The 11,138-nt window shown below is 39.6% G+C and overlaps 1 protein-coding gene across 2 annotated transcripts in view; it reads right to left on the minus strand.

The window, feature by feature from the left end:
* The window catches only part of ARFGEF1 (ARF guanine nucleotide exchange factor 1), a 76,937-nt gene extending 65,799 nt beyond the window's left edge, over positions 1-11,138 (minus strand). For both annotated transcript variants that reach the window (XM_026691866.2, XM_026691858.2), the window contains exon 1: positions 9,815-11,138. In XM_026691866.2, the coding sequence (XP_026547651.1) occupies positions 9,815-9,938 (124 nt within the window). In that variant the 5' untranslated portion in view covers positions 9,939-11,138. The remainder of the gene's footprint in view (positions 1-9,814) is intronic.

Below are 11,138 nucleotides of genomic sequence, written 5' to 3' on the forward strand. Positions count from 1 at the left end.
AGACAAGGCCAGCCTTGTATACAAATATTTATGCTTCAGTACCTCATTTATTGACTACTTGTTTATCGATAAAATTATGATGACCCTGGGAAAGGAGATTTCCAACCTGTCTTCAAAGTTGCAGCTGTAGAGTTCTTGTGGTCAGGTGATTGCAATTTACAATGGTTGCAGCATCCCAAAGTCATTTGATCACTATTTCCAACCTTCATAGCCAGCTTCTGCTAAGTAAAGTCAATGGGGAAGCCAGCGGGAAATTGCAAATCATAGTCATGTGATGTGGCATTTAACAACCACAGCCAGAACTGTTATCATAAGTCAATATGGTCACATGATTTTGTGTTTAATGACTGCACTACTTAGTGACAGAGTTGCCAGCTCCAAATGTGGTCAGTAAGTGAGCACTAGTTGAAATCCAGATTTCAGGTTTTTTTTACTTATTGAGGAATAGCCAGAAGGCATTCATTTGAGCATAATGAGTTGAGGAATGCCTGAAATATATTCCTTCTGTAACATATACGAAAAGAAAAAAGAACCAATCAAGCTAAATTAAGTTTCCCCAGACCTTTCTGCAGTAATGAAGTACAAGAAGTACGTGTCTGAGAACAACCTATAGTCAGCCTAAATTTTTAATAATGAATGATCAAAACAGGTCTGCAGAAAAGTCTACCAGAGAAATACCTGGACATAAACTGTCACAAATTAATCTGGTTAATTTAATTTAACTCAAATGCTTATAGGTATTAAATGTCAGATCAGGAAACAAATTCATAAAGCTTTTATCTATGAAAATAGCTCTCTACTATTTGACAAGTTGCAATTCTCTACAACAGAATCAGGTGGTGACTAATATCAGAACTGGGGTAGAAACATAATCTTGAATAAACAAGAGTATCACTGGGGGAAATTCACACAAGTAAACAAATCTAAAAATTAGCAGATATTCCTTTTTCCTCAAGACTGCAATAATGATGAAGCATGTTCAATACACAAAAGAATTATCCATTTTAAAAACTGAATATTACAGTAATGTAATTAAGTGAGATTGGCATGATTTTTTGATAATTTAAGTATGCAAGTGACCAGGTTGCAGCCTGAGATTCTTTGGAACAGCTTGGAAATGATGCACTGATGTTACCAAAAGCAGGTATGGTGGTATGGTTCAGGCGTTTGGATTGCCACCAGGGAAATCCAGGCTCAAGTCCATGCTCAGCCATAGAAGCTTTGGAAATTTTGGAAAGAACACTCTTCCCCAAGCTACTTCAGATGACTCCTGTTGTGGGTAAGAAATAGAACGAAGGAACACTGTGTACAATACTTTGACCTTCTGAAAGAAAGACAAGCTGTAATATATAAATTAATCTTAAAAATGATTCAGAGGCTTATTCTTGCAACAATTAAATATACGAGATCATAAAATAATGCTCCAGGTTTTTATTTAGTTAATTAGCTTCATCCTGACATTAAAAAAGGTACAATTAAATTCTGTATGACAAATCACAGTTATACAAGTAAAACTAGTATAAATATACAAAATAAAAAAATAAGGATACTCTCCTTTTCCCTCAAAAATCTAAGGGGGACTGCATATACTTAGCAAATACAAAATAATCAGTGCAAAAAATGGAAAATTAGAGATGGTTTTTAAATGTTACCAGGGGACAGTTTGCTGTAGGTTCACAAGTAATAGAAAATTATTTCAGTCCATTTAGCATTTATGCCAGCAATTAGATTTATTCATACTAACTCAAGATTTGTTTTAATCCAGACTGATTAAACTGTAGCAGTCTATTTTGTATACAACCTTAAAACAAAAACAATTCATACATTGCACCAGGCTAAATCCAAATCAAATATATTACGGGTAGTCCTCGAATTGTGATGGCAATTGGGACCCGTATTCCTTCACTAAGCAATGCAGTCTTAAAGCACAATGTCATGTGACCACATTACTTAGCAATGGCAACTTTGGCACTCCCCATTACCATCATTATCCAAATTCTGTCAATCATTACTCAAGAACCCATCCAAATCCAAGCCATTCTGGGCTCATCTCTTCCAAGGTAAGGGACTGCTTCTCCTTCAACTCTCCCTTTTTGGCCAACCTGTACTCTGTTTTGTAGGGCAGCAAACAGTCCCAGACCCACATAGCTCTAACTAACTTAGTACCACTATTTGATAAACCGTTATTCTTTCCTTCCTTGACTTTGTTTGCTTTTCTCTCAATTTGCAACAACATTGCTGGATTGAGCCCATTTTCTAGCTCAGGGTTTGGATTAGCTGACTCAGCCTCTTCCTCTGTCACTTCATCTGTGTGCTCTCTTCATCTGATTTCTGTGGTGGCTGAGTGGTAGACTGGTGAAGCCATGTTTGTTTGCATAAATTCACGTCGTAAAAGGCTTAGAGTTTTTAGAATAAGCAACTCCACATACGTTTGTAAGAGGAGATATGTGTTACTTTATAGTGGCAAAAATTCAGGAGAGTCTGATAGCACCTTTTCTGATTAACAAATTTATAAAAAGGTGTTAGGCTTTCATGAGCTGCAGCTCCCATCATCTCTATGCATCTGATGAGATGAGATGCAGCTCATAAAATGTATGGCTTTTAAATATTTGTTATCTAGAAAAAAGTGATATCAGACTCCTGATTTTTTTTGTCCAAACACCTTTTTTTCCTGTGTGACTAAAATAATGCATTCAGGTTTTGACAACGCTTCAACTTTAGCTTTGGAAAAAGAGAGGACTTACTTTGGACCAATAGTTTATTGATCCAAAGCACTAATTTAAACAAAATCAGGCAAATTTTTGCATGTCAATTAAGTAACAGAAGAGTAAAAAAAGATGAGAAGGTAGTAAACTACTGAAGATGTGAGATCATAAACCAGAATATTCTCATGCTAATTGGAAAGTAATTTTTATTAAATTTTATTAAAGTTTTCAGAAATCAAATACAGCTAGTCCTTGACTTATAGCAATTCATTTAGTAACTGTTCAAAGTTACAATCACTGAAAAAATGACTTGACATTTTTCACACTAGCGACCATTGCAGCATTCCCATGGTCACATGATGGAAATTAAGATAGTTCGCAGCTGACTCACATTTATACTGGTTGCAGTGCCCCGGGATCATGTGATTATCTGTTGCGACCTCCTGACAAGCAAAGTCAATGGGGAAGCCAGATTCACTTAAATAGTTATGTTACTAACCTAACAACTGCAGTGGTTCACTTAACAACTGTGGCAAGAAAATAAAATGGACCAAAACTCACTTAACAAATATCTCACTTAGCAACATAAATTCTGGGGCTCAATTGTGGTCATAAGTTGAGGACTAGCTGTAGGATTAAGTTATGGCCAACTGGGAGAGAGCCTATTTTAACTCAAACTGAAAACATTTAGTTTGATTTTCTCATTGTTGTTGAAGTGAGTGCTATCACACACTTAGATAAAAAGTTCTGTGAGGCCTTCAGAAAGAAAGAATGACAGTAAGTGGAAGATAGGAATGAGCACTTAAATCCCTCCTGAATGACACTTCTAAGTACATTCTTTAATTCCTTACTTTTATTGTTTTATGGCAGAAGCAACAATAAAATACAGATAGTCCTCAACTTATGATTGCTTAGTGACAATGTTACGATGTTACCATGGTGGCGCAGTGGTTAGAATGAAGTACTACAGGCTATTTCTGCTGACTGCCAGTTGCCTGCAATTGGGCAGTCACACCAGGCACAAGGCTGATTCAGACTTTCATCCTTCTGAGGTGGGCAAAATGAGGATCCAGATTGTTGGGGCAATATGCTGACTCTGTAAATCAGTTAGACAGGGCTGTAAAGCACTGTGAAGTGGTATATAAGTCTAAGTACTATTGCTATTACGACAAAGTTACGATGGAGTTCCCAAAAGATACTTACAACCTGGTTCTGATATCTGCCCCTTGTGGTTCATATAACTGCATTTTGGATGTTTGCCTTATCTTGCAGTCACGCGATCACAATTAATGACATTTTGCTGAAAACCAGTTTACTTCTGGTTTTCAGCAAATGTACCTTATAGGGAACAATGGGTTTGTTTAACGACTGTTGTAAAAAAGGTTGTAAAATTGGGTCTAGTCATGTGATGACCTACTTTATGACTATCACAACTGACAGCCATAATGGGCAGACTCAATTACAGTCATAAGTCAAGAATTACCTGCACTATTTTTATACAGGTAAGAACCCTATGCTACAATTGTGTTGAAAGGATAGAGATAGAATAATCTATATGTCATTTGTTGATGAAGATTGTTAGTCATCCACATAGAATTGTCTGGAAGTTGAGTCATGGCAAGTAGGCATCTTTTCTTTTTTGTTTCAAACATTTCACTGCTTATCAGCTTATCAGACTGAGAAAGCTGATGGAAGTCTCAAACCAAGAAGAAAAGTCCATTTGCCAAGATTCAAATTTCCAGATGTATGTCATTTGGTTCCTAAACAATTGTTCCTTTTTCTGAACAACCTGAATGTGAAAATCACATTAATATTTTGAATACTATTTCCTCAACGCAGAAGGGAAAATAATCTATTATATTGGGTATTTTAACAACTTCTGCAGGTAGTATGGTCCATATGGAATATATTGATTCCAAATTGGCAATAGCTCAGTTGCTGGAATTCTTGTTAAGTCCATCCCAGTTATCTCAGCAAATCTTTTTCAAGAGAACTCTGGAAGAATCAGGCTTGGGAAAGAATCTATGGTTTTAAGCAGCTGCCAAAGAGGCCGACACCATATGTGCAAACAGACAACATATAACTGGATACATCTGTTGATCATCACAGAACAAGCCTTAAATTTGGTAATTAGAAATTTCATTAGGCATCTAAATTATACCAATAAAACCTCAGATAGCACAGCAAAAACATCATTCCTACAGACTTTAGATTTTTTTTTACATGGCCAATTTCATAGACTAAAGAGCAGTTAGTCAGGACTGGACTAAAAACGTTTATCATGGCCTTTTAAAAAAAGGACTGCAAGAGCAAATGATCACAAATGCTAAGGAAAACATTTAAGAACTATATAAAAATAATAGTAGGGAAAACTTCTGTTCTGCAAAATTAAAACTTTTACTTGAGAATAGGTATTACCTTTAATAGCAAAAATATGTTGCCATTAAAGCAAGATGCAACAACATCTTGGTTACAGAAAGCATCTGATATTCTATCCCATTCCTTTTTGTCAAGCGTGCAGAGAACAGCATAACATATAATATAGTGATACATAGTACTTAAGAGTACTTATTGTGTTCTCATTAAATTGGAATAAAGTACTATATGGGATACCACAAAGTTCTCTTCTGAACCTTTATTCTTCAGTAATTGTATCATTACAGATAGTCTTTGCTTAATGATCATTTGTTATATGATGGCACTGTGATGGCACAGTGAACAAACAATAATTACAACTGGTCCTTGAAGGTATGGTTGTCACAGCATCAATGTGATCAAATTATAAAAATTTGGGCACTTGGAAGCCCATGTGTACTTTCGACTGCAGGGGCATTTCAATACACACAGACAGACAGACAGACAGACAGACAGACAGACACATCACTTCCACTGCCAGCTAATTCTTTGCTGTCTTCTTCCTCTGCTGCTGGCCCAGAATCCAGATACTGGGTGAGCATGCAGCCACTGGCTGTGTGCACTGAGCATAACATGGTAACAGCATTTCATCTATAGGGAGCTTGTGGGCCTGGCCTGGAAGGAGGTTGTGGGACAGGATGGTGAAGTGCAGCACACTTGATTACCAGGCAAGGCAGGAAAAGAGGTGGCTCCCCAGGTGAAAGTAGAAACTGTGCTTGAGGCATTATTCAGAGTGGCAGCAGAACTTGAAGAAAGGGAAGAAAGATACCTTCCCAGAGGTGCAAGCTCTTCAGGTCATATTGGAAGTGCCAGCCTGCAGGGCTTTAGCGAGGGTGGAGACAAACCCAGCACCAAAAAACCAACTGCAGGCCCTCTGTTCACTCTTAGCCAGCTTTCCTCTTGCAAAGCCTTGTGAAGAGCCAGCATATTCCAATATATTGAAGCCAGTAGGCCAGTTCTCCAAGGGCACTTTCAGCAAAGGTCAGCTGGGGACAGTGGGGTATGTGGCAGAGTGCAGAAAAGCAAAAAAGTCAGATATGGGAAGAGGGAGAGACAGGTGTTTCGGGGAATTGAAGTGGAGGCAAACACAGATCAGGAGAAGCATGAAATCCTGGACTAACAACAAAAACTGGAACTACTGGAACTGTCATCACTAAATGATGCAATCACCTTTCACCTAACAACCCTTCCAATAGTAATAGAAATTCCAGTCCCAGTAAGGGTCATTAAGTGAGGACTACCTGCAAGAGGATTAAGAGGAGAAACCAATGCTAACTAAAGATAAATATAATACAAAACTGAGTGGGATGGCTAATAATCTAGAAGATAGGAATAAAATGTAAAATTAGATTAAGGAATAGACTGAAACCATCAGAGAAAAATGCCAAGTTATTAATTCAACAGAAATAAAGTGCACAAGTATAGAAAGTGAGATCTTTCTTATTGACTGGACTTGTAAAAAAAAGATGATGGAATAATATTTGATTGCAAACTGAAGACTTCAGCAGTATAATATGGGAAATGCAAATTTAGACTACATCAAAACAATTTCCAAATGTCCAAGTTGTACTTTATTCTACATGGATCACAAATCACCTCAAGTGCCATATGCAATCCTGGGAACATACTTTAAAAAGAATTCAGAGACACTGGAGCAAATTCAGAGAATAATGGGAATGATCAGGAGACTAGATACATACAGTTATGAAGAAAGACTAAAGGAACTGAGTATTTTAGCCTTGAGAAGAAAAGACTAAGAGAACTCTAATACTGAAAAGATGTTATATTGAGTTCCAAAAGTGCTTTTCCAAAAGGCAATTGGACTTTCAAAGTGTCTTGCTTTTCATTCAAGAAACTTCTTTAAAACTGAAGAAGTTTCTTGGGAGAGGTGAAATGTTTTCAAAGAAAAAAACCCAGAAAGTCCAGTTATTTTTGAAAAAAGCACCTTCAAGACAACCATAACCTGGATGTTTGAGAATCTCCGTAGACATGTTATATGGAGAGATCACCAAATTCAGTTTCTAATATACCAAATGCAGAACATGAAATAAAGGATTTAATTTAAAGAAAAGCAGATTCCAACTGAATCTTAGAAAAAGTTTCCTAGCATTTCAAACAGTATTGTAATTAAAGTAGTGGTAGGTTTTCCTTCACCCAATGAGTTCAAGTTCAAGGTTTGCTTGTTTGTTTTTTAAAAAAAACTCATGGGAATGCTTTGTTTTTTATTGACTGTTGATCCAGTTTTCATATAACTGTAAAAAACATGAAGATTGGAACAGCATACAGATTAAAATGAATATTTAAGTAACGGGAAGGAAGGAGAGTACATAATCTATACCCTTTCTACATTCTAAACACAGTCAATATCTTTCCTCTAATATGAAAAAGTAAAGCAAGCCTGAAGGTATAAGCTAACTGGTTTTGTAAGATTTATACAACCTATACATGTAGGATGAGTTAGCAGCCTAATTCTATAAATGTGTTTGTCACCTTTAATTAGATTTTCATAATGATCTGTATACTCAATCAATGTATATACAAATTTATTATGTAGATTCATTTCTACATTTCTAGTAATCATTGTAATCTTGATTTTTCTCCAAAGGCAAAAATATAACACTTTATTTTTACATATCACTCAGCAAAGTCAGCCTAGTAATTTTTTTACAATTTTAACATAGTATTTTTTTATTTGATTTATATCCTGAATTTTATTGAGAAGTTTGAGTTGGCAGATATAGTACTTCTTCCTATTTTTCTCTATAACAATACCCTTTCAGGGATTCTACAGTGAGAATGACTGGCCCAAAGACACTCAGTAAATCTTTGGGGTTGAAGGTGGGTCAGAACTAAGTTCTTATTGGATTAACCTTGCCTCCATCAGAACTTGCTTTTATGTAGTTAAGCAACAAGGCTGGCATTGGAAGAAAAACAGGCAAAAGCAAAAGAGTAATGAAAATCAAGATGATCCATCCTACAAACTGAAGGAAGAATTTCCCCCTTTTGATCTCAGTACAAATAACGATTGCCAACAGCCAAATATACATAAATGCTTTACTACATTCACTATCTTTATTATCCAATTTTAAGGAAGAATCATAGTGGTAGTCCTTCCTAACGATCTGGAAATAGAGAATTCTTTAGAATGCTCATGTCTGCTTGTTGTCTAGTACACATAAACAGCTTATTTTCCTGAAATCCCTCTCTTTCCAATCTCTCCAAGGAGGAGAAAGAATGGTAAGGCAAAGGAGATAAATCACTCCCCTTCCCCTTTGCAGAGCAGAGAGATTGGATAGAAAACTAAAACCAAGAAAAAGATCTCAGCAAGGAATTTGACAAAAATAATTTTTTAACAGAGCTATTAGAAGTGACAAAAGCAGTATTACAACAACATTTGCAAAACTACCAAAGATGGAAACACACACTGAAAAACAAGGAGACTCCAAGTCAGGAAGAAATCTCAACCTTCAATTAACATACCGAAAATGTCAATGGACAGATAATTGTCTCAAATAAGATTGCAGATCGAAAGAGCGTACTGAAAATTTGTACATATATTATCTTCCAAGATGCTTTAGAAGATAATCCATTGATAAGAATATCCAAAAGATTGAAAGAGGTCTTTGAAGTAATTAATCAAAGAAAGAACACTTAACAGAATATTCAAACTGCATAATATCTTTAATGCTAGCAAAATAATTCTTAGGATCATCCAATGCAGATTAGAGCTCTATAAAGAAAGGGAGAGGTCAGATATTCAGTATGTTTTATAAATCCATATTTAATAAATATCAGTTTCATATTTCCTTCCATAGTGGCTTAAGTAAACAGTAAGACAAGAAACACAAATCCTTCCAAACAACACATTTTAGTATGCTACAATACTCTTCCATCACCACCTCCTTTTCAGATGTTATGCATTTTCCTTACACAACAGCCTCTCAAATCAGGTATCAAATTTTAATGTTGCCAGGGTATCACTGTCCCTTGTTTTTCCATCATCTTCTTGTCTTCAGCTTCCATTCTCTTCCTCCCCCCTCCCCTTGCTGCCCATCACCTGCTCCCTCCCAGACGGCCTTGTTCTTCCAGGTCAACTCTTTACACACCTTCCCTTGCCTATTCATGCAGGGTGTGTTTATGAGCGAGGGAGGAGGTTAAAAAAAAAAGAAAAGAAAAGAAAGCAAGCCTTGTCAAGGCAACCGATTATATTTCGCCGTCGACGCAAGGGAGGGGAGGAAGAGGCGGATGGTTAATTGATAATTAATATTCTTCCTGTTCACCGAGAGTTACGCTCAAGGTTCTTTCCCAAGACACACGCGAACAGCCTACAGGGGTTCCCCCCGCCTGCCTCCCAACCCCGCATCTACCTCGAGTGACTCGCCGCATTGCTAGATCACAAAGGCCTGGCCTCACGTATCAGGAGGGCCACGGCAGCTCATCCTCTCCCTTCCCGGCTCCGGATCCAGCCGAAAACTGACCGCGGCGCATCTCTGTCGCCCCACTCCGCGCCCGCAGCCCTTTCACCCTAAACCACCCTCACCGGCACCTCTGTCGCCTTTTCTTTCCCAGGCCGGCCTCTCCCTACAATGACAGCCGCCCTATTCAAGTCTAAGGCCCAGCCTGCCCGCCGCAGGTACCCGGTTTCCCTCCCCCCTCTTGTTCCCTCCCCCTCCCCGTCTCCCCTTCCTATTTACCTAAAGCCACCTCGCAGGCTTTGCGCAGCTGGGAATGATGCGCCTTCTTCACCTCCTTGTCGGCCAGGATCTTCTCCAAAGCCCGTGTCAGGAACATATTCTTCGTTTTCTTCCCCTCATACATGAGGGCGCGCTGAAAGTGAGGGGAAAGGGGAGGATGAGCGGGGGTGACTCTCAGGGCTCCGCCGGCTGAGACCCGAGGAGACTTCCCGGGAAAGGGTCTCCCCTCTTCGGACGAAACCGAAACCCGGCTCTGACCAGGCGGCTACCGCAGCCCCTGCTCGACGCTGAGGAGGGACGAATCGGGTCTCGCAAGAACGCAGCGCTGCCCGTTTGCCTCAGCCTCCATTAGAAGCAGCGGCAGAAGCGAGAGCGGCAGCGGCGGCGGCGGCGAAAGCAGCAGCCTCCCGTCCTCGCCATGTTGGAAGGAAACGACGTCAAGGCCGGAGCCGAGTGGTTTACAGAGGAGGAAGCGGCAGCGGCGTCGAGGTTGCTACAGCTGCTGTTGCTTCAAGGCCGGGAAAAGAGGGCGCAGCCGCAAGGAACGGGGGGGAGGGAGGGAGCGAGAGAGCGAGCAAATAGCGGCGCTACCAGTCGCGCAAGGTAGCGAAGGGGAGCGGGGACTGGCTGCTGCCCGCGCGCAGCAGGTGCGAGGAGGGCGGGGCCTGGGATTCCTCTTCAGGGAGAAGGGAGAAGGGAGGGAGGAAGTGATTGGAAGCCAGGCCGCTCGCCTCCCGCCATATTTGATTTCTCTGAAGACTCCGTCGTCCAGGCCGCCTTCACTCCGGCGACTGAGAAGCGGTTGGAGGTTCACTTCTTTTGCGCCTTCGGCCCTATTCGCCCCACGATGGAAAAGAATTTACCGGCATCGGGGACTCAACCCGACTCGACCAGGCTGGGATTTCTCCTCATTAAGTTGGGCTGTAAACTGAATATAGCAAAGCTGGGGGACATTGTGTTTTTGTGATCAAGTATTTCTTTCGAGGAAAGGCTGCGGAGCTGGTTTGTAGTTTAGATGTCTGGCGGACTGTAGGCGGATGCCTTTTCTGGGCCTTGTATTCCTGAATCCTGAATTCACAAGTATGTGTACATTAAATTCACGCAGAAGCGTGTGAGGGCATCTTTAGTATTAACAGATTGATTAAACTGGAATATGGACTCGATGCCGGTCTTCAAATGCAAACGTGTGTTAAACATATTGTAAAGTTTTTCCAGCTAGTTTGTTTTTATGTTATAGAAAGACAAACAGTGATAGAATTCTATATCCTGTAGCAGAGTTACTTGGGTAACACAACTGCTTGAATGTTAAAGTAAAATGTTTCCA

This window comes from Notechis scutatus, chromosome 3, assembly GCF_049901735.1.
Source record: "Notechis scutatus isolate UNSWTSFEM ecotype Mainland chromosome 3, rNotScu1.2, whole genome shotgun sequence".
NCBI lineage: Eukaryota > Metazoa > Chordata > Lepidosauria > Squamata > Elapidae > Notechis > Notechis scutatus.